The sequence below is a fragment of the Xiphophorus couchianus genome, chromosome 21 (genome assembly GCF_001444195.1).
Source record: "Xiphophorus couchianus chromosome 21, X_couchianus-1.0, whole genome shotgun sequence".
Classification (NCBI taxonomy): Eukaryota; Metazoa; Chordata; class Actinopteri; order Cyprinodontiformes; family Poeciliidae; genus Xiphophorus; species Xiphophorus couchianus.
The window spans coordinates 21,715,206-21,738,228 of record NC_040248.1 but is presented as its reverse complement, the minus strand read 5'-3'; the positions used below and the strand labels follow the sequence as shown (position 1 = coordinate 21,738,228).

Below are 23,023 nucleotides of genomic sequence, written 5' to 3'. Positions count from 1 at the left end.
CGTTTGATGTATCTTTGTTTTAAATGTGCTGAGAAGAAAAAGGGAAGAGGAGCAAACATTTTGAGAAGTAAAATCCAAAAGAACCAGCGGAGATAAAATTAAAAAACGGGACTCAAGAAGTAACTGAAGTAAAACAGAGAGGCTTTGAGAGCCATCGCCTTGTCACACCACAATGACGGTTTCAAACTGATTCTGTGGGTGGTGTATGCACCACAGGATGGAGCAAGAAGCAGCTGGCCTCCTCATAACACAGATGTTTTGGGGGGTTTTATGGTTGAGGCCGAAGCAATGCTGTGTTTCCATTTACTTTAAGTTCTTTTTATTTTTGAGTTCTGTGTACAATGATACATTCATTGCAGTTTAATGGGTTAAAAATCAGCACATAAAAAGCAGCTTCATCTAAACATGTTTGACATTAGCTTATTGTGTTTCAACCAGCCTTTGTCTGTTGCTGCTTCCGCAGCATGCAGGGTTACAATGATTAAGACTTCATTCAGTTTCAGTGATGCTTAAAAAAAACTGGTTTCTGCAACATCTCTTAAATGGTGTTTTGTTCAAAACACACAAACTGAGATGTTGAAATAATATATTATTACTACATTTTTTCAGTTTATCTGCAGGAAAACTAATTGTTTGCTTGCTAACCTCTCTCTCCTCACGTTGGTGAGATGTGAAGAGAAGGACTGAGAAAAACAGAGCAGAGGAAGTTGGTTCTTTGTTTTCTCTGTCACTGGTGTCTTGATATTTTTTTATAAACTCTTATGTTTTCTAGTCTGTTCCATGTTTTGTTTCTGTTAACCTTTTTTTTTCTTCACTCACATTTTTAGAATAGAACAAATGTTCACACCCACAGAGGGTTGAAAAAAGCTTCCTCTTCCAGTGAAAGGCAGAACGTTTTCTCTAGATTTGCTTTTAGACAGAGGGATTTCCTGCTGGCTGAACTGTTGCCAACAATTTTTGATACAAACATATTTGGTAAGAAAAACAATTATTAAACTGATTTAAAATGTAGGTTTTATTAACTTAAAACTTTGAATGTTTCCTCTTTCAAAAGTGTTAAAGTCTTAAAATTCACTTTGATAAAATGAGCTTGTAGTTTTCTTTGGGTCGGTGGTTTTGGTAAAAGAACAAAGTTTACAGAATTACATTTTTGAATATGATGGAATATGATGTTTTTAAAAACCACTTTAATGGAAACAGAACTTTTTTATTCATTTTGTTTGAAAGATTTAAAAGTGACGTTTCTCTGAGATAATTTGATATTTTGATTAATTATCTGCCTTTATTTAAACTGAAGTCTAAGTTTTTCCTTCATCTTGTCTCTTAGACCTGATGGAGGGATGTAGCAGTGAGATGGCAGCCTTCTCCCAGAACATGCTGACAGTCAGCATGTTACTGAATGTCTTCTTACTTTCAGGTGAGCTGTTTGTTCTCTCACTTTCATTTGGAGACATTACTGGAAGCATTTCTAGTCTCAAGTAATGTCTGATCTTGTTTAAAGTAACAGGCTGCAGGTCAGCTGGAGTTCATGGATCAGGAAGTTTTTCTTCAGGAACATTTTGCTCCACATTGTGTCCTTCTTTATTCTGCTTTTACAGGAGTTCAGACTGGATGTAATAACAAGAACCCAAACCTCAAAATTACTGCACCAGAGGAGATGGAAGCTCTGAGTGGATCCTGTTTGCTAATCCCATGTAGCTTTAGAGCAATACCAGAGAAACCAGGAGAAAAGTTTGACAACAACAGAGAAATATTTGGAGTTTGGATTAAAAGTGATTCAGCATTTGAAAATAATAAGAAAAATGTGATTTACAACAGCAGTCAGTCTCAAAACAGCTATGCAGTGAACATTTCTGGAAACCTGAGAGAGAAGAACTGCACCAGTGTGTTTTCTAATGTAAAGTCAAATCAAGCAGACAAATACTTCTTCAGGATGGAGAACGGGCCGTTCAGAGCAACAGCTAACTGTGATCCTGTTAATATAACAGTTAGAGGTGAGAGACTTTGGTTTTTATTTATATGTAATATTATTGTTGAGAGAAAATTAATTATGATGCATTTTTGGTGTAAAACAACAAAATCCATGAATTGAATCATTAGTATAAAGTTAAACATCAACAGGATCAGAGTTCAGAGTTAAAAAGCACAAAGTGGATGTTTTAATTAAATGTATTTTTCAATGAGTTCTTACCTTCATATTTATAATTCTCTTTTTTATGCTCCACATGTCTAAAGTGGAGTCAGTCTGCTGTATCTCACTGTGTAAAATGTGTGTGATGTGAAAACACAGATTCTGCTTGGAGCCCTAGTCTGACAACAAATGTTTTTTTATCAAGAGAAAATGAATTTTGATGACAAACTCCATAAACTGAGTCTTCACTGTAAAGCTAAACGTCTACTGTGTAGGGTCATCAACAGAGTCAGAGTCCAGAGTTAAAGAAAGCAGCTTGTCAATGTAAAAGTGGATGTTTTATCTAATTTTATTTTTCAATGTGATTTTTTCTTTATCATCTGCCATCTTGTTATGCTCCACATGTCTAAAGTGGAGTCAGTCTGCTGTATCTCACTGTGTAAAATGTGTGTGTGATGTGAAAACACAGATTCTGCTTGGAGCCCCAGGATTGAAATCTCAGGTGACATGAAGGAGAAGAACTCTGTCACCGTAACGTGCTCAGCTCTCACTCCCTGTCCACAATCACCTCCTGGACTCACCTGGAACCTCCAACCAAACCCTCACAGACAGATGGAGAGGAACAAAGATGGAACGTTTACAACTACAATCCAGCAGAACATCACTCTGTCAGAGATCCACGATGGATACAACATCACCTGCTCTGCCAGATATCCTGTGGATGGAGGAAAAAACAAGACAGCAAATACAAAAGTGGCTCTCAGTGTTTCCTGTAAGTGATCCTGTCAGAACATCATGGTTCAGCTGGTTCTCATCAATAATCTGAAGGTTTGTTATATTTTCCTCAGATGCTCCCAAAGAAACCTCAGCAGCTAGATGGATGGAGCTGAACTGCTCCAGCAGAGTCAAGCCTCCAATCAGCTGCTTCACCTGGGTTGAAAACAGCAAACATACAGCCATGATAGTAGCTGAAGGAGACGTCAGATTAACCGTCTATGAGGAAGAAACCCACTGCTGTGAGTTCTCTGGTTAGTTCTCTAAAGGTTTCCTCTACTCTTTGCGTCTACAGTTTATGTTTCTGTTTTAAATTATGAAGCCAATATCGCAGTTAAACATGGAACCCAAGTGAAACTTAGTTTAGATTTTTGATAACTAATTTGTTTTTTTTTATATACAAATACAAAAATGTATTATTTTATAAATTTTTTATACATTTACATATGTATTATATATAACCTTACAGATTACTACAATTCAGTGAAACACATTAAAATTCACACAAACCTGCCTGAATGATCTGAACTTCAAGACATTTTGTCGTTGTCTTCCTGTTTCTTGCTTTTTTCTTTAGGTAATCTGCTGATTCCCCTCATTACAGTGACTGCTGTGGCTGTGCTCATCTTCCTGGTTGCATGGTGAGTATCAGGAACTGACTCATGAAGAAAAATGGCTCACCATTTAGAGGTTTCAGTTCAAATTTGGCTTAAAGAGAACTCCTCAACGTTCTGTTTGCTGCAAAAAGTTCTCACTATTCTATTTACAATTTATTTTATCTACAGAGAAACTAAGCCACCAGAGCAGAATTTAGTGGAAAATGAAAAGACAGAAACAAACTTTTTCTATCATCTGTAAAAAATATATAAATACAGTTCACACCTGAATTCTAAATGTGTGATGTTGTCAGTCAGATTTGAAAAAGATTCATTCTGATATTTCATTTCTCAAAAAGTGCAGCTTGTTGTTTACATGTTAGACAATTAGTCTTTTTTGTCTTTCTACTCACCTAAACACTGTCCAAAAGAAGAAGGATAAAAGTTAATAGTTAACTGTTCTGCTAATTAAAAAAAACAAAACAACAACAAAACAACCCATCTTGCTCTCTGTGAGAAGAACAAAATCTTCTACAAAACAGAAACAAAGCCTGTTTTGTAGAAGTTCATCCTTGTCTAAAAGAAGCTGAAAAGTGAGAGATTAAAAACTGGTATTTTCAAGATGTAGAATAGACTTACACAAGGTGAATGTAAGCCGGTGCGGTCTGGTACTGCGCCCCGATAAATGATTCTCCGCCGGTACACAGTACTGGAGAATGGCTACACTAAGGCCGTCATTCAGAACAGCTGCTCTTTGAGTCACGGTAGATCTGCTAGTAATAGGAAATTTAAAACAAGATTTAATCTGTTCATAAACAACTTTTTTCTCATTCCGAATCATTTCTGAACTGTCCATGCTGTGTGCTGGAGCCTCTCCTGCTCCAGCGGTCCTCCTCTCTCTGTCCTCTGTCCACTGCAATCGTGTTATATTCTAGAAACATGACAAAAAAAATTATATATATATATATATATGTAGATTTTGAAAATCTGGTGACACATACGTCATGTTGTGTGAAATGTTGGAGAAGACCCTAATGCAGAGTCAGAGGCAGTGAGTGGATTTTGTTGTTTTAATCACAAATGAACAACAAAAAATTCACAAGGAACACAGGGAGCCAGAGCTGAACAATGCATATGTGCTTAGGCACAATGAGTGGTGACAGAATCCCGGCGACGCTCCAGGTAATCAGCGCCAACAATTCTGGCAAAACAACTCTCCAATGAGCAATCGAGCTGAAGTTTCAAACGTAAAAGCAATACTGCTATAAGACGTCAGACACACCAGGCAATTAAGTCAGTAGATTCAAAGATTTGGATCAATTTGTGTAGAGGACGCCAAAAACAAGCCACAATCACAGTGGAAACAGGTCAGGAAGTTCAAACTGCGCGCTGGAGGCGGGGCTTTAAAGAAGTTAGCAGAGTTTGGGGCAACACAGGAAGTGGGCCCGCAAAAATAAAAGAGAGAGAGAGAACACAAATGGTATGTAGGGAAATGGATTTAACAAATCACTAGACATAAGGAAGATAAAAGAGTTAAAGGTCTAAATTAAGGTAAAACAGAAACAAAACGGATCTAATCAAAGAAAGAGACTAACACAACATAAACAAACCTCAAAAGAACACAACGAACCAGGACAAATTCATTTCATTATTATATTTAACCAAAACTTCACTTTACCTTTTTTGTTCATTTGTCTTGCAAGACAACCTTGACTCTCATCATGTGTCTTCATGTTGTTCCTTGTATCATATGACTATTCTGACTTCTGTTTAATATTTTCTAGGTTTTTGAAGTCCAGGCGTACTGCTGTACAACACAATCAGGTGAGTAAATAACAGGTTATCCTATCTTTGCACTGTGTTCGGATTGAACACAATTTATGAAAAGCATGTCATTAAAATCCTCCTTTATCCTCCATACTAAATTTCAGCATAAAGACATAATAATAGATGTAATAGATAGAAGAGATGTGTTGAAAAACATGAAGTAAATCTTCCTCATTGCTTTTTATTTATGTATTTATGTATTCAGTGTGGAAAACATCCAATGTTAAGAAGTTTTCTATTTAAATCAAATCACCATTGTGACATTCGATGACTCATCTAAAAATGCAAAGTTTAAAAAAACTTGACTGAAACGTAACTTTTTTAAGCTGATCTGAATTTCTGAAAGTTTCTAGTTGGAGTTTTAATCCATGGCTTCCTGTTTCTCTGGGGTGTAAATATGATTTAACACAGACCTATTTACTGTGAGGTCGCTTCAAAAAGGGAAACACAAGAGAACATGCTATCAGCCAGAAAACTGTGACTTGATATCTTCAACCACACTCTGTGCAACAACTGAAACTTTAAACATCTTGAACTGTGACAAACCGGGCTGGATGAGCAAGGTGGAAAAGCGAGTCAACTTTGGGTGCCAAAAATAGACGGGGCGTATATTTACTAAGAGTATATGTAATATGGATTGATTTCAGATTAGAGGTGAATAAAGTGTTTTTCTGTATATTCTCCGACAGACTAAAGCACCCGAGGAGCCTGGTGTTCAACCACCATCTAATGAAAGGCGGGAAGAACTTCACTATGTGGATGTGAACTTCATAAAGAAACCTACCTGTGCGTCAGAGAGTACCAGTAGAGGCCAGCAGGAGACGCTGTATGCCCAGGTCAAAGTGTCTGAGCCAGAGAACGGACCAGCTGAGACTGCTGACAGCTCAGATCCTTTCTACTCTACGGTACAGAAACCTGGCTGAAACTCTGTACTCACAGTCAGTGACAGGAGTCCTAAGACAACAATAATGTGCTTGTTTGGGTTTTTTTTTCTGATTCTTTTTTTAAAATTATTTTTAGTTTGGATGTTTCGGTACTGATGTGGTGTGAGAGTGATCTGTATAGTTTGCAGGTTTTTGAAGTTGAATTTATCTTCTGATCTTTGTTGTATTTTATTTTCATTATTTACTGCAAAGTAAGCAATTATCTCAATATTTGCATGTTTAATATTTGCACTTAAATAAACAGTGTCTAGATACAGTTTTTACATTTGTTTAGTAGAGTATAATTTCAATTATTGTGCACAATGGTCAATTTATACGGGAATCTATAGACTAAATATTATCTGCCCTCCAAGGAGCATGCTGGGAGCTCTGTTTGTAGAACAAGGAAACATGGTTTTAATGGAGTGAAGAAGGCAATGAAATGACAATACAGCCAAAAAAAGGAACTAAGAAAAGTAAAAACTAAAGTAAGTCCTGTAATTAAGGATCCTTCAGAAACCCTTAAAGTCCAATACAGGCAGCAACCATTTAGACTAAACCTCCAGGTTTCTCCCCTGTAGTGTAAGGCTACAGGGAGCCTTACGCTGGCTTCCTGTAGCCCAGAGAATAAACTTTAAAATACTGTTAGTTTATAAATCACTGAATGGTTTAGCACCACAATACATTAAATATCTGCTGTTGTTGCATGAACCTTTCAGAACCTCTCAGGTCTTCTGGTTATGGCTCTGCTCTGCATCCCCAGAACCAGAATCAAACATGGAGAAGCAGCATTCAGCTTCTATTCCAGACTTGGAAGTTTGTTCCAAGTCTGGAACAAACTTCTAGAAAACTGCAAACACTGCGTTCCTTTAAATTTAACCGCCTGGTTAGAGTTGCATTTGAAAAATTATCAATGGAACATTAATCATCAATCTGACATGTAACCATGACACTTGATAAAATGTAGTGTTTCAACTGTTGACCGTGTCTTCTATGACTTTGCATTTTTATGCTGCTAAATATTTTGAACGGCCTTGTTGCTGAAATGTGCTACAGAAAAAAACCTGATTGATTGATGATTAATTCCTTCCTGGCTTCACTCCTTCAACAGGCATCTCCTGCAATGAACAGAACAGAACCAGAACTCATAGATTGGCAAGTGGGAAATTAGCCTGACAGGCTCTGGGCAACTCCTCCAAAAGGAAAATACCAGAGATGTCTCCCCTTTCCTCCTAATTTTGTCTCTAAATGTCTTTTCCACCACACACTGGTTTTTGCCAGGATAATCAACAGGGCAAGACTCATGTTTTAAATTAAAAGCATACAACTATAACTACATTAAAAATAACTAAAGAGTTTTATCCTGTGACAAATGTCTAAATGAGGGAGGTTAACTTCCCTCTGTCTGACATCATCCTCAGACTGAGATATGAAACGTCTTCCTTCAGTCTTACCACTTCCTCTATTATTAACTTCTCATTGCATAATATGAAAAATAATTCGCTGAAGCTTGGCAACCACACGGTGCCTTAGAAAGAGAGACCCAAACAAAAACACACAAGGAGAGTCAGGAGAGTACTTTGATACTTGCTCCTGGTTGTCCTAGAGTCTCCAGGACAGGTTGTCCTCTGGAACACTGGAGGACAACCTGTGGGTCCCAAGATCCAAAGGTGGAACCTTGACGGATGACCTAGAGACAACAGTATTAAGCAAGAAAACCCTGCACACCAGCAAAGAGATCCAAAAATACTGGCTCAACTTCTGGTCTAGAATCCTTTGAAGCAGAAAAATCAGAACCAGGATGGCAAGACAGCTCAACAAGAATTCAGTAGGATGATCTGTTTAGAGGGCAGAGGAAGTTGATCTCATTTGGAGATATGTATATATATAATATATATATAATCCCCATATATATATACAATACAGACCAAAAGTTTGGACACACCTTCTAATTCAATGGGTTTTCTTTATTTTCATGACTATTTATAAGGCAATAAATCCCACTTATTAACCTGACAGGACACACCTATGAAGTGAAAACCATTTCAGGTGACGACCTCTTGAAGCTCATCAAGAAAATGCAGAGTGTGTGCAAAGCAGTAATCACAGCTAAAGGTTGCTACTTTGAAGAAACCAGAATATAAGGGCTATTTTCAGTTGTTTTATACTTTTTTGTTTAGTTCATATTTCCACATGTGTTATTCATAGTTTTGATGCCTTCAGTGAGAATCTACAATGTCAATAGTCATGAAAATAAAGGAAACTCATTGAATTAAAAGTTGTGTCCAAACTTTTGGTCTGTACTGTATGTATGGGGATTTTGGTCTTTGTATGGAGTCTCTGTTGTCTGCTGCTTCCTTCATCATCCACCAGAGGGTGCCAAGAGCCCGGCTGCTTGATAGGCACACCTGTGATCAATCACCTCTTCATCTAGGAGTATAAGAGGAGCGTTCTGCCAGCACTTTGACACCTGAGTGTTTGCCAGTTATGGTACTCTGAGCCCTTCTGAGTGTACCTCCAAGTTTTCTTTGCCTAATGTTTGTAACATTTACCTGGTGCTCCATTCTCAGGTGTTTCCTTGTGGTAGTGTTGTAGTCAAGACCACCTAACTCGAGACCAAGACAAGACCAGAGTGTACCGAGACCGAGACAAGACCAAGACTTTTAGGGTCCAAGACCAAGTCAAGACCACGACCAAGGGAAGACCAAGACCAGCGCCTCGCGCTACATGACACAATAAAATATGAATGATCAAAATTGCTAATCAAATTGATCTGAAAGATTCACATAACCATAAAAACACCTAGATTTTAAATACTTAGAGCTGAAATAAATGTAACCAATATTAAAAGCAGTACAAACTCTTTGTTCTGCTTATCTAAAAAGATAACAACCTGGGCATTTGCCATCATGGCAGACACTACAGCTGCCACTTTGAATGCAAAAGGGCATGGCAAAGGGCATGCTCTGCGTGCTCTTTTGTTCTTGTGTTTTATTTATTTGCTAATTAAATAAATATCAATATATATAATTAAATAATGATAACTACTACAGTATACGCAGAGCATTACAAGATCAAAGAACGGCTCTCAGTGAGGCTCCAGTCCTGTCTTCTTAGTAAAGAAAAGTTCAGAAGACTTTGTGAATGTCATGTCACTAAATTGCAAACTTTTGGACACAGTGTTGTCCCATATATGCGACAGGTTAGTCAACACCTCCGCACAATAATTCAGCGTAGTGAGTTACTTTTTTTATCACAAATGCTTATGTGTCTCTGTACAGGTAGCTTTGCCAACATCACGTCAACGGAGCTTACCTTTCTTTGAGCTTCTTTTCTAAGTGACGAAAACAGTTAGACGTGGTCCCCACCGTCTGTGAAAGCGAAGCGCTGCTGAATTAGCTGTCGCCATCGGATTTCTTATGTTTCATGCAGCGCAATTAGACGGCGATTAGACGGACATCTTCCGCCGCTCAAAGAAACCATGTCTTGGAGCGGCGCGCGCGAGTGAAAGGTGGGGAGGCGGTGGGAGGAAAAACAGAAACACGTCATTAGTACGTTACGTTATTGCTAGGATTTTAATCGGTGCGTTTTGCATCCATTGAAAACAAATGTTAACAAATAAACTGGACAGTTTGCTGTAAGTTTAGTGATACTTCCACAGTTGCGGTCTTGAAATAAAATCCCGAGTCCTCAGCAACCCGAGACCGAGACAAGACCGATACCAAATGCGGTCGAGTCCGAGACGAGACAGAGACCATCACAAAATGGCCTCGAGACCAAGACCGGTCTCGAGCACTACAACCATGCCTTGTGGCGCCTTGGATCTTAACCACTGGTTGCCCGAGTCCATCTACTCCTCTCTGAAGATTCTCCGATAGTTCCTTGACTTCTGGCTGGCTATCTGATCACTCCTCTCAAGAACTTACCTGTCTGCCCTCCACCGCAAGCGTCTTCTGTCTACTTACAAAGAACTCTCCACCGGAACCACACACTGGAACCTGGATCACCTTAAGGACCCCCTGATAATAGACCACAGTCCCAGAGACCACAGTACTTCTCCCCCTGGAGGAACCTAACCTCTTCACCAAGTAAGATCATTCCATTTCTCAGACTTCAACCTGTCCAACTTTCCATCAACTCACCATCTCTCTCCCACTGCCTTCAGAGTTCTGATGACCCCGGCTTCCCATCCACGGGATAAGAACCAAACAATCTCACATTTCATCATTGTTAAAATAAACTATCTGATTTTCTGATTGTGTTCTGTATGTGGGTAAAAAGACATGAACCCAACATGACAGCATTGGTGGTATAACCAGAGTAAGTCCAGCTGCCGTCTATTCAAGCACCTAAAAAGGACAAAGACAGCTTCTGAGTCACAACCACAGAAGCTGTGGTTGTGACGACAATGCACTGAAAATAGGTCTTCTTGCTTGGAAGTGTGAATAAAACCCTTTTTTTTGCACAGCAGAAATATGAACAATCTAATACTGCATTTTAGATTAGTAGAAGCAGTGGGTCAAAAAGTAAACGGTAAGTTGGGGACTGAGAGAGGAAAAGACTTGAAATTGATCTGAGAAGTTTATTAAAATAGTAAAGTAATATAGATGTCTGAGTTTGTAAGAAAACGTCATCTAAAATGTCTTCTCACTCTGATTAGATGCATTTGAATCTGATGCTCTTGACTTCCTCCATATGTTGAGAGCAGGAGGAGTGTACAGTAGTCTGTGTGCATTTAGATGACATTTAGCTCTAAACAGGATGTGAGCTGGTTCTGACCAGTTAAGCCCCAAAAGGATCACATTTATAAAAGGTTTCCTGAATAACTTGGTATAAACAGAGATCTTTGATGTCTCTAATGTGATTGATTATATCCTTAAATGTAGAAAAATGTGCTCCTTATTTGTTGTGACACTTTCACTTAAAAGGTTTCTGTGTACTAAATTCTACATGTTCCTTTAGGTAAGCAGCTTCATCTAAACATGTTTGACATTAGCTTATTGTGTTTCAACCAGCCTTTGTCTGTTGCTGCTTCCGCAGCATGCAGGGTTACAATGATTAAGACTTCATTCAGTTTCAGTGATGCTTAAAAAAAACTGGTTTCTGCAACATCTCTTAAATGGTGTTTTGTTCAAAACACACAAACTGAGATGTTGAAATAATATATTATTACTACATTTTTTCAGTTTATCTGCAGGAAAACTAATTGTTTGCTTGCTAACCTCTCTCTCCTCACGTTGGTGAGATGTGAAGAGAAGGACTGAGAAAAACAGAGCAGAGGAAGTTGGTTCTTTGTTTTCTCTGTCACTGGTGTCTTGATATTTTTTTATAAACTCTTATGTTTTCTAGTCTGTTCCATGTTTTGTTTCTGTTAACCTTTTTTTTTCTTCACTCACATTTTTAGAATAGAACAAATGTTCACACCCACAGAGGGTTGAAAAAAGCTTCCTCTTCCAGTGAAAGGCAGAACGTTTTCTCTAGATTTGCTTTTAGACAGAGGGATTTCCTGCTGGCTGAACTGTTGCCAACAATTTTTGATACAAACATATTTGGTAAGAAAAACAATTATTAAACTGATTTAAAATGTAGGTTTTATTAACTTAAAACTTTGAATGTTTCCTCTTTCAAAAGTGTTAAAGTCTTAAAATTCACTTTGATAAAATGAGCTTGTAGTTTTCTTTGGGTCGGTGGTTTTGGTAAAAGAACAAAGTTTACAGAATTACATTTTTGAATATGATGGAATATGATGTTTTTAAAAACCACTTTAATGGAAACAGAACTTTTTTATTCATTTTGTTTGAAAGATTTAAAAGTGACGTTTCTCTGAGATAATTTGATATTTTGATTAATTATCTGCCTTTATTTAAACTGAAGTCTAAGTTTTTCCTTCATCTTGTCTCTTAGACCTGATGGAGGGATGTAGCAGTGAGATGGCAGCCTTCTCCCAGAACATGCTGACAGTCAGCATGTTACTGAATGTCTTCTTACTTTCAGGTGAGCTGTTTGTTCTCTCACTTTCATTTGGAGACATTACTGGAAGCATTTCTAGTCTCAAGTAATGTCTGATCTTGTTTAAAGTAACAGGCTGCAGGTCAGCTGGAGTTCATGGATCAGGAAGTTTTTCTTCAGGAACATTTTGCTCCACATTGTGTCCTTCTTTATTCTGCTTTTACAGGAGTTCAGACTGGATGTAATAACAAGAACCCAAACCTCAAAATTACTGCACCAGAGGAGATGGAAGCTCTGAGTGGATCCTGTTTGCTAATCCCATGTAGCTTTAGAGCAATACCAGAGAAACCAGGAGAAAAGTTTGACAACAACAGAGAAATATTTGGAGTTTGGATTAAAAGTGATGCAGCATTTGAAAATAATAAGAAAAATGTGATTTACAACAGCAGTCAGTCTCAAAACAGCTATGCAGTGAACATTTCTGGAAACCTGAGAGAGAAGAACTGCACCAGTGTGTTTTCTAATGTAAAGTCAAATCAAGCAGACAAATACTTCTTCAGGATGGAGAACGGGCCGTTCAGAGCAACAGCTAACTGTGATCCTGTTAATATAACAGTTAGAGGTGAGAGACTTTGGTTTTTATTTATATGTAATATTATTGTTGAGAGAAAATTAATTATGATGCATTTTTGGTGTAAAACAACAAAATCCGTGAATTGAATCATTGTGTAAAGTTAAACATCAACAGGATCAGAGTTCAGAGTTAAAAAGCACAAAGTGGATGTTTTAATTAAATGTATTTTTCAATGAGTTCTTACCTTCATATTTATAATTCTCTTTTTTATGCTCCACATGTCTAAAGTGGAGTCAGTCTGCTGTATCTCACTGTGTAAAATGTGTGTGATGTGAAAACACAGATTCTGCTTGGAGCCCCAGGATTGAAATCTCAGGTGACATGAAGGAGAAGAACTCTGTCACCGTAACGTGCTCAGCTCTCACTCCCTGTCCACAATCACCTCCTGGACTCACCTGGAACCTCCAACCAAACCCTCACAGACAGATGGAGAGGAACAAAGATGGAACGTTTACAACTACAATCCAGCAGAACATCACTCTGTCAGAGATCCACGATGGATACAACATCACCTGCTCTGCCAGATATCCTGTGGATGGAGGAAAAAACAAGACAGCAAATACAAAAGTGGCTCTCAGTGTTTCCTGTAAGTGATCCTGTCAGAACATCATGGTTCAGCTGGTTCTCATCAATAATCTGAAGGTTTGTTATATTTTCCTCAGATGCTCCCAAAGAAACCTCAGCAGCTAGATGGATGGAGCTGAACTGCTCCAGCAGAGTCAATCCTCCCATCAGCTGCTTCACCTGGGTTGAAAACAGCAAACATACAGCCATGATAGTAGCTGAAGGAGACGTCAGATTAACCGTCTATGAGGAAGAAACCCACTGCTGTGAGTTCTCTGGTTAGTTCTCTACTGAATGTAGCCTGAAGGTTTTGTGGTCAACATTTATTGTTGTTCAACATTCTGTTACAAAATTTGATTGTTTTGTAACAATCAAAGATTTGCAGATCCTTCACAAGCAGTTTGTATTGCAAGGTTGACCTATGACCCACATTTTTATTTTACATTGATATGATTTCTATTTTGATTCAGGGGAATCATAATTGTTAAGAAAAAAAAGAAGAAGCAAAAACTGGTCATATAATCTTAAGAAATGATTTAAAATAAGCTCACTCACACATTCTATTACAAGAATATAGAATGTTCTTTCGTAACAAGAACGCAACAAGAACGCAAATACTTGCATAGTGCCTTGCAAGGTATTTTGTCCTTTAAAAACTTCAGATGTTTGAGAATATTGTGTAAAAGTGATGTAATGAACAACCATCACCATGGAGACCAAGGATCACAGCAGATAGTTCAGGATGAAAGTTATGGAGAAGTTTAAAGTAAGGTGGTGGCAGGATTATCCTGTGGGCCTGCTGATAGTCAGTGGAGCCACATCCTGTTAGAGGTTGTGAAAGACATGAGGCTGCTGTGGAGGTTTACCTTCTAGCTGTTCAACAAACCTCAACATCCTGTTACGATTAGTGAAGGCGGAGATAAGGAAGAGCCGAAATGTGAACGGCAGTGTGGCATGTTGAAGATTAATTTAAGCTTAAAGACTTGACTTGGACCAAGAACAAGGTATCATCTCAAGGATCAAGTATTAATATTTACGTCTTCATTCCTAAAAATGTCTTTAACCCTGAAACATTTTCTTTCCTCCTCACAGCTTCTAATAATTTTGTGTTGGTTTATCACAAACTCAACAAGTTGGTGTTTGCATTGAGACGAAATATAAAAGTGCTTTAGCGGTATGAATAATTTTGCAAGGTACTTTAGTAATGGACAAATCATAAATGTAGAAATGCTCTAACATGTTTTCACCTGATTCACTTTGTCTCATTTCTGCCTCCTTTCATTTGCGCCTGCATCAGCTCTGTCAGTGTTTCTTTAGGTTCTGTCAGAATATTTCTTGATATTTGATTTACAAGTTTCTGATCATCGAGGACCAAAACATTTTCCTCCTCAGGGAAGGTCAAATGTTTTCTCTTTTTACAGATAATCGACAGTTTTGGGATCATGTCTACATTGCAGTAAAGATCCTGGGTCTTGTGACTCTCTGCTGTTTGACGATCATCGTAGAGTGGTGAGACACTTTCTAAAAGTTCATAATTTGCTGCCATACAGCAGTGAGTATTGTTTTAAATATCATTGTGTTCTGCTTTTCTCCTCTATCAGTTGGTCTAGATCAGTATTGACCAACAAACAAAAGAAGGTGAGCAAATCATCCAGCAATTTTCATTTTTTCACTGGTATAAAAGAAATATTCAGATTTCTAACTTGTATTAAAGCAGGAAAAACGATCCAGTAATTTCCTGCTAAGGTTTCCTCTGACATTGGAGCCATTTGTTTTTGGCTCACCTGTTGGGTGTCCTCTTTTACAGTCTTAAACAGAAGATGTCTTTAGATGATAACCCTGGTGGTTATTATATGTTCTTTCATTAAAATGATTTATAGAAAATGGATTCTGTTAGCGAACCAGCTGAGATGGTGGAGTTTGTAGTTTTATTTCTGTTTTTATAGTAATGCCGAAACAGAAGGGACCTCGTGTACTGCAGCCGTTTTGTTACAGCAGACGCTTGTCGCTGCAGTGAATTCACACCAGGACCTTCCTGCTGTCTCACTTCCACAGGACGCAGAAGAAGCAGATGACGACAACAGAGTGACGGAGATCTGAGCTCCATGAGGAGACCAGGAAAGACGCCCTGTTCACTGTTCACACAATCCTTCTTCAGTTCGTTCTGATGTCGGTTTACATCACACAGCTGTACTCACTTTCAGAAGTCTTTCTTATTTCCTACACACAGGTCTAATCCTCATATTGGTCTACATATTTAAAATCTGAGTTCAAATGAAATGTTTGCGAGTCAATTAGGAGTATTTCTTCAGTATATTCTAGTCAGACTCACAGTGTGAGTCTGACTAGTACTGACAGTACTAGCTGTCAGTAGTATATTGACACAATACACCTGTGGTGTTTATGTGAGATATTAAATGTTGCAGGAAGATTTTTATAGATAAAACTTGGCAGCAATAAATGAGCAGGGAATATTTTGGATATTACCTGATGCATGTAGAACAAAGCTGGGCTAAACTTTTTAAGCATACGCCTCTAACCGCACAACCTCCCAAAGTATCATCCCACATTGTTTAATGTAAGCTCTTCTACTCTACTTGTATTCCGTGCTTTAATAAATTCTCAATTTGGCATGAAAACATTGGTTTCTCCATGAATGTTGTACATTATCTTTTACCAGACTGATCTCTTAGGGCAGGGCTGTGAACTCATTTCCATTTTGGGCCGTATCATAGTGAACACCTTCACCTTAACGGGGGCAACAGAATTAATGGTGTCTGGAAAGTCTTTGAGGCAAAAGAGAAAAAATTGACTGACTGAAATAATATTAAAACATTTCCATGAACAATGTGACATTTATTCTGTGTAACTCAAATGTAAAACAAACTGTGTTGGAAGTAATAAGAAGTTGAAGTGACCCTGACTTGGTAATATTGCCCACAATGCCCTGCAAACATTTTACTGGAGGATAACTATTCTCTTCTTCCGGTGAATAGACCTTTACTTTCTGTCAGATTCCTCTGATGGATTCACGTCATCTGCAGACAACTGAATAAAAGGTAATGTCTGTGAAGTTATTAAATCATTTTCAACTTCAGCTAGGGATTTACCGATAGAGGCCCCCACATACTCAAGTGAACTAACCTACTCCGTTACCCATACTGTCCGTGGAAAGTTGAGACTTCATAGTCGAGCTTACCTATAATTCTCTCACCACAAATTCCTTCATTTTCCACAATCCTAATAGATACTAGCAGGTTTGATGAGCTATTTTGGCGCCCAGCCCTGTTTCCTCTTCATCCGGAGAGTCTCCACACTCCTGTCAGTGTCTGGGACAGAGAGCGGCAATCACGCTGCGAGTCCTCGCAACTGGCGGCGCGGACTCTCGACCTTATCAGCTCGGTGTCACATGCAAAACGGTTCGACGTGAACACTGTACTCCGCTGAGCAGCTCACCGTAGGACACCGAGTATGCGGTCATAAAAATTAATCTTCGTGTGCGCATGTCCGGTGGACGTCTCTGTCGAGTCCGCCATGTTGAATCTGACTCGAATCAATCAAATTACCTGCATCACACTTGGTGTGTGTGTGTTTGGGGGGCGCGGGGGGGTGTGTGTATGTGTGTGTGTGTGTGTGTGTGTATAGATAGATAGATAGATAGATAGATAGATAGATAGATAGATATTTTTTATTCATTTTATCTTTTATTATTATATTTATAATATTAATATAACACTTTGGATGGAGTAGCTTGTCAACTAAACGCAATAATCTCTTATGGGCCAATAGAATATTCTATTCTTGACGCTGAGTGGTTACCATAGCAACCAGTAACGGATCATTCCCTTTTTCTGTTGCCGTCTGAAACTGTGGTATGTATGAGGATCAGTTCTGTGTTTTTTTTTACAAGTGTTATATTTTAGCATTTATTTCAGACTAACTTAACTAAATACAGGCCTTCATGTGTATTTTTGCCATGTTTTGTATATGTTTTTAACAGGTATCATAATTAATGTTGTTGTTTTTTGCTGTGTTTAATTTTACAACTGTTAACTGCTGTCAACTGTTCATTGGGAGCCATTGCTGTGTAGTGGGGACTGTTTATGATTATTTATTGGATTTTTTTTATCTATAGGTTCAGAAGCTGCTGCTGATCTTGGCTACTAACTTCACTTTTTCTATTGTTGGGTATGTTTTAATTTTTGATACAAAGTAACGTTTAATTTACTGATTGTGTGATCGTCTTTGAATCTGAAATATATGAGCGATTTCATTTCCTGCACTAAAAACATATAAATTCATTGCTATTTATGTTAAAGATAAGATTATGTGTATTAATGATGTGAATTTATGTCAGACATCACCATTCGCTCGCAGTCAGAGCCCCTTTTCCTGTTGCTGACTGCAACTTTGGGGTAAAGGTCACTGAACTGATGTTAATCACCAACTTGATTTTGTTTGTCCTTGTTAGAAAAAAATATGGTGAACCTGCCTGACCTTTGATGAACAAAGAGCTGCCTGCCCATACCTAGAAAAACCCAAGACCTTACAGAAAAATTACTTCCTGTTTGAAACAAAACAAGCAGGAAGTGAAGTTCTTTGAATCAGAGTAATTGTGGGGTTCGTTTTGCTGCTGATCAAAAGAAGACCGCAGAGTCTCAGTGAAAATAATGATTATTCTACTAATTTTGTTAACTGACTGTGCAACGACAGAATTTGGATATTTGGGTTGGAGCCTTTTTCATGCATTTTGTTTGGCGGTTTCAAATTTGACGTTTCTCTGACATAACTTGACATTTTAATTAGTTATCCGCTTTTATTCAAACTGAAGTCTGAATTTTTCTTTCATCTTGTCTCTGTGAGCTGATGGAGGGATATAACAGAGTAATGGCAGCCCTGACCGAGAACGTGCTGACAGTCAGCGTGTTACTGAGTGTCTTCTTTCTTCCAGGTGAGCTGTTTGTTCTCTCACTTTCATTAGACATCACTGGCTGTATTTGTCATCTCGAGAAATAGATTCTGTTTTCTGAAAGGCTCTGCGTGTAACAGGCTGCAGTTTACGGGTCAGGAAGTTTATCCTAAGCAATATTTTGCTTCACACTGTATTAATATTTACTCTGCTTTCACATTAGTTCAGACTGGATGTTCCAAGAACTTATCCCTCGGTATTACTGCACCAAAAACGCTGGAAGGCCTGAGTGGATCCTGTTTGCTCATCCCATGCAGTTTTCTAGCGATGTCAAGAGAAACGTCTGATGAGGAGAGACAAAAATTTGACGTTTCGCTTCAAAGTCACCCAGACTTTGGACAGGATTCACAGAATGTGACTTACAACAGCAGTCACCCAGAAGACGACCATGAAATGAACACGACTGGAAACCTGGAAAGGTTTGACGACAGGAGAGAAACGATTGGCGTTTGGATAACAGACGAACACGGGGTTGAGTCCTTTCCGCAAAATGTGATTTACAACAGCAGTCGGTCACAAAACAGATACACAGTGAACGTCATTGGGAACCTGACAGAGAAGAACTGCACCACCCTCTTTTCTAGCATACAACCAATTCAAGCGACGAAATTCTACTTCAGGATGGAGAACGGGCCGTTCAGAGCCACGGCTGTCTGTGATCCTGTTCAAATAACAATGAGAGGTGAGAGACTTTTCGTTTTTATTCACGTGTAATGTTAATGTTGAACAGAGGGAAAAAAATTATGATGCATTTCCTTAAACTGAGACTTTGTTGTAAAGTTAAACATCAACAGGATCAGAGTTAAATAAAGCAGTTTGTGAGCACAAAGTGGATGTTTTATCTAAATATATTTTTCAATGAATTCTTACCTTCACTTCTTTATCATTCTCTATTTTTTATGCACCACATGTCTAAAGTGGAGTCAGTCTGCTGTATCTCACTGTGTAAAATGTGTGTGTGATGTGAAAACACAGATTCTGCTTGGAGCCCCAGGATTGAAATCTCAGGTGACATGAAGGAGAAGAACTCTGTCACCGTAACGTGCTCAGCTCTCACTCCCTGTCCACAATCACCTCCTGGACTCACCTTGAACCTCCAACCAAACCCTCACAGACAGATGGAGAGGAACAAAGATGGAACGTTTACAACTACAATCCAGCAGAACATCACTCTGTCAGAGATCCACGATGGATACAACATCATCTGCTCTGCCAGATATCCTGTGAATGGAGGAAAAAACAAGACAGCAAATACAAAAGTGGCTCTCAGTGTTTCCTGTAAGTGATCCTGACGAGAGCCAGATGGTTCATCTGTTTCTCGTCAATAACCATAAGGTGTGTCACATTTTCCTCAGATTCTCCCAAGAACACCTCAGTATCCATCACTTTAACAAAAGGTAGATGGGTGGAGCTGCGTTGCTCCAGCAGAGCCAAGCCTCCCGTCAGCATCTTCACCTGGTTTGAGAAAACCTCAAATGGAGCCTTGAAAGTAGGTGAAGGAGAAAATTATGGACTCAATGCCACTGAGGAGGAAGCTTATTACTGTGTGGCAATGAATGATGTTGGTAGTCAGAAATCTCCAGAGATTCGTCTGATTGCTCCAGTAAAAGGTAAATAGAGAAATATGGAAGGATGTTACTGATCCTGAGTCACCAAGGGATCATTTGAAAGTTGCAGATGGAAACATATTTAAGCAATCAGATTGATTCCGTTTTTGTCTTTCTCTATTAAGCGTATGAGCCAGCTGATGAAATTGCTGAAAGAAAAGGTACTGATCTACTTCACTGAAAAATTTTCTGTTCACTCTTTTTTTTTTAATTGTCACAAACTAACTTATTTTCTTTGTCCTTTTTCAGTTTTAAAAAAATACATTTTATTCCTACCAGTTTAGGTTGGTTGGTGAAGTTTTCCTCAGCATTTGCTCCATACTTTTCTAGACTTATTAAATTTTCAAGTTTTATATTCTACTTCAAAGTAAAGGTTAGCTGTCATTAGCGTTCCAGCCATGCTGAACTTTGCTTTAAAAGTTTGTGGTTATCGAGTGGCAACATGTTGTATGATGTTTTCTCAACAGACTGAACCAGATATATATGAATTCTAAAAATACCGTGCGTATCTTCAGCTTTTTTCACTATTTATTTTTCCAGGAACTGAGTTTTATCAAATTCAGACGACACTGTTTTCAGGGGCAGGGCTCGTTGTCCTTGTCTGCCTGCTCAAAATCGTCATGTGGTGAGTATGAGAATTTGAGTAAGTGTATAAGAAGTGTAGTTGAGTCTGTGCCCAGCATGTACCTGTTTCTACATTTTGTTGAATACTTTCTTATTCCTAATTGTATTAAATTAATTACTTTCCTCCACACAAATCCATCAGTATGAGAGAAAAGAAGTTGTATCTTACACTGAATTCTAACATAATTAGGAAAATATTTCAAACACTGTACAGAAGCATTGTGCTTGTTTTGCTTCCACAATGGTAAATCGATTCGACTTCTCACTTGGAAGAAGAGAAAATAAAGGCTCTGATGAAGTGCCAGGAGGCTTGGTCTTGTCTGTGCTGGATGGTCAGGCCTCCTACAAGCTGGAAGAATATATAAATGGCCTAGGCTATTGCACAGTTTTCTGATTATAAGATACTTTTTTCCAACCCTAACTACTTCAAAAATAGCAATCCATCATATAAAAGCAATCCTGCAATGTTGTATCAGTAAAGCCGGGTCATGGTCACAGCAGTCTACGTTTTCCTTTCCCCAGCCTGTTCGGCCAACTCTATGCAGGATAATCCCAAGCCATTCGTCGGCCAGCCAAAGCTTCCCAAACGCTGAACGTCGACTCTGTTCCATTAAATCTATTGTTGTTCAACACAAAAACCACAACCAGAAAGAAAAGTTTGGAATAACTCATCCACTGTATCAAAAGCAGTGTTAATAGCACAGTAAACACAGAAACAAAGTCAAATGAAATAGTTTCGCAAAGTTGTGTGATCGTTAGGAAGGTGGTAGCCTCTACTTTCCACTGATATCGGTTGGGAGAGGACCGGACAACCAGTGGTATATTTTCAGTAGCGTATTTTTGGTAGACTCTGCAATGACGGACTTTTACATGTGTTTAGATTGCTCTAAAATCTAAAAAAGTATTTGTGCATAAATTGTGTTTTAGAGACGGTGACCAGTTAGAAAGATTTGGTCAGCCATTATCTGGGCCCTTAGGCCTATCTAAGTAGAGATTGTGAATTCTTATGCAAATTAGATTTCTCTGTTGTATCTTTTTATCTTAATACATTTACAAAACACCACACATGTCTTTTTTTGAATAAGGTTATAACAATTAAAAAATAAATCGCTGTGAATATTTTCCAAATGCGCTGGAGTACTTGAACTTTTTATGTGTAAAAATATCTAGTTTGAGCTCCAAAAAATCTGCATCCTACAGACTCACTTACTACTAATTCCACAACTTGTCTTGTATCATGAAACACAAGAATGATTCTGTCTGTTCTATTATTTCTTCCAGGTATCATAAGATCAAACGTAAAACTCCACAACCGGGCCATGTAAGTGCAGTAATAGACTGTTCTCGTTATAGAGAATGAACAAATGATTTATCAATATGCTCCTTAAATGAGTCAAAATCACCTCTTGGTAACATGACAGGTTTTTTTTTTATATGTATATTTCTGTTTTCTCTTCTAACTTCCCACAGACTCCACTTAGTGACTAACTGGGCCTTGAATTGTGAGCCAGTACCACTGAGGGAGCTGTTTAACATGAGGATCTAAACTTCTTGATAAAACAGCTTCCTCCATGCGTAGCGGCAGACGGCGACAGGAGACGACATACACACAGATCTCCAGATCTCTAAGACAAAGCAGCTCAGCAGAGTCTGACTGCCCAGAGGTCATCAACACACAAGAGAATAAACATTGACCTCTTTCTGTAGAATGTATGTGTCTTATTGGAAAACCTGTCCTTATTGGAATTTTACAGAAAATTGTTCAAATGATTTGAAGCTCTAATCACGCAAAAAAACAACAACAACATTGGCCTGTTTTTGTAGTAATGGTTATATCTGATCCAATTCATCTGTTTGAAATTTATGCCCAAAATTATTTAGGATTGCTGGAAATAACTATGCAATTTTTAAACAAAAGTCTTTAAACAATCTTGAAAAGAAATCTATAGTCATATTCAAGGGATTAGAATATTTAAAAAGTGCATTTACTTAAATCGCCATTCGTGAAGTGAAACACATTTATATTGATTCTTTACACAGTCTGTTTAAGACGTTACTTCTTTTCATTCTTACAGTTTTGTTGACAGATTATTAAAACACGTCTACAGCCTTCCCAGACCCTTTTGAGTTGGGCTCAAGTTGAGTCCCTGTAAATCTGAAGAAAGGATTTATTTTTCTTTGCAAAAATCCCAAAAGGTTGCACAACTTGTTCTGACAGTTAGCTTGTGCCAAAGAAAGTAATAAAACAAAACAGGGCCTAACTATCATCTAGTGAAAAGTAAAGGAAAAGAAACCTCTGGTGATCTGATCTAACGAAAAGGTTTGCCAAAGCATGAGATGGACGTCACTGACCTACTTATCTAGTGTGTTTAACAGAAAGAACCCTATGTGATGGGAATGTACATGGTACCCCAAACTCCAAAGA

At 38.3% G+C, this 23,023-nt stretch overlaps 3 protein-coding genes across 5 annotated transcripts; all 3 read left to right on the top strand.

The window, feature by feature from the left end:
* Nucleotides 1–857: 857 nt before the first annotated feature.
* On the top strand, nt 858–6,536 carry LOC114136405 (myeloid cell surface antigen CD33-like). 2 transcript variants are annotated; one of them, XM_028004271.1, is made up of 8 exons: nt 858–975; nt 1,328–1,417; nt 1,599–1,994; nt 2,601–2,903; nt 2,980–3,147; nt 3,483–3,546; nt 5,286–5,325; nt 6,018–6,536. In XM_028004271.1, exons 2-8 carry the CDS (start codon nt 1,333–1,335, stop codon nt 6,249–6,251), a joined length of 1,290 nt encoding a protein of 429 aa, XP_027860072.1. In that variant the 5' UTR covers nt 858–975; nt 1,328–1,332; the 3' UTR covers nt 6,252–6,536. The 2 variants fall into 2 exon arrangements, with proteins under 2 accessions (XP_027860072.1, XP_027860071.1); XM_028004270.1 differs by having other exon boundaries at nt 2,980–3,159.
* A 5,151-nt stretch (nt 6,537–11,687) lies between these two features.
* LOC114137232 (myeloid cell surface antigen CD33-like) lies at nt 11,688–16,037 on the top strand. Its single transcript, XM_028005862.1, has 8 exons — nt 11,688–11,803; nt 12,156–12,245; nt 12,427–12,822; nt 13,118–13,420; nt 13,497–13,664; nt 14,820–14,907; nt 15,000–15,036; nt 15,454–16,037. The coding sequence occupies exons 2-8, from the start codon at nt 12,161–12,163 to the stop codon at nt 15,496–15,498; spliced, it is 1,122 nt and encodes a 373-aa protein (XP_027861663.1). The 5' UTR covers nt 11,688–11,803; nt 12,156–12,160; the 3' UTR covers nt 15,499–16,037.
* A 1,158-nt stretch (nt 16,038–17,195) lies between these two features.
* LOC114137229 (sialic acid-binding Ig-like lectin 13) lies at nt 17,196–22,307 on the top strand. Of its 2 annotated transcripts, none has more exons than XM_028005859.1 (10): nt 17,196–17,270; nt 17,534–17,586; nt 18,262–18,349; nt 18,531–19,049; nt 19,343–19,645; nt 19,723–19,977; nt 20,100–20,135; nt 20,515–20,599; nt 21,880–21,919; nt 22,069–22,307. In XM_028005859.1, exons 3-10 carry the CDS (start codon nt 18,265–18,267, stop codon nt 22,084–22,086), a joined length of 1,341 nt encoding a protein of 446 aa, XP_027861660.1. In that variant the 5' UTR covers nt 17,196–17,270; nt 17,534–17,586; nt 18,262–18,264; the 3' UTR covers nt 22,087–22,307. The 2 variants fall into 2 exon arrangements, with proteins under 2 accessions (XP_027861660.1, XP_027861659.1); XM_028005858.1 differs by lacking the exon at nt 17,196–17,270 and adding an exon at nt 17,283–17,375 and having other exon boundaries at nt 17,532–17,586.
* Nucleotides 22,308–23,023: the final 716 nt, after the last annotated feature.

What these genes read in the sequence shown, in the direction of transcription:
- LOC114136405 (XM_028004270.1), top strand. Translation starts at nt 1,333, where the DNA reads ATGGAGGGATGTAGCAGTGAGATGGCAGCCTTCTCCCAGAACATGCTG. An exon ending in AGTGGCTCTCAGTGTTTCCT is followed by an intron (nt 2,904 to 2,979) that starts GTAAGTGATCCT and finishes TATTTTCCTCAG; the next exon opens with ATGCTCCCAAAGAAACCTCA. An exon ending in CTGCTGTACAACACAATCAG is followed by an intron (nt 5,326 to 6,017) that starts GTGAGTAAATAA and finishes ATTCTCCGACAG; the next exon opens with ACTAAAGCACCCGAGGAGCC.
- LOC114137232 (XM_028005862.1), top strand. Translation starts at nt 12,161, where the DNA reads ATGGAGGGATGTAGCAGTGAGATGGCAGCCTTCTCCCAGAACATGCTG. An exon ending in GAATGTCTTCTTACTTTCAG is followed by an intron (nt 12,246 to 12,426) that starts GTGAGCTGTTTG and finishes CTGCTTTTACAG; the next exon opens with GAGTTCAGACTGGATGTAAT. An exon ending in TGACCAACAAACAAAAGAAG is followed by an intron (nt 15,037 to 15,453) that starts GTGAGCAAATCA and finishes TCACTTCCACAG; the next exon opens with GACGCAGAAGAAGCAGATGA.
- LOC114137229 (XM_028005859.1), top strand. Translation starts at nt 18,265, where the DNA reads ATGGAGGGATATAACAGAGTAATGGCAGCCCTGACCGAGAACGTGCTG. An exon ending in GAGTGTCTTCTTTCTTCCAG is followed by an intron (nt 18,350 to 18,530) that starts GTGAGCTGTTTG and finishes CTTTCACATTAG; the next exon opens with TTCAGACTGGATGTTCCAAG. An exon ending in CTGCTCAAAATCGTCATGTG is followed by an intron (nt 20,600 to 21,879) that starts GTGAGTATGAGA and finishes TATTTCTTCCAG; the next exon opens with GTATCATAAGATCAAACGTA.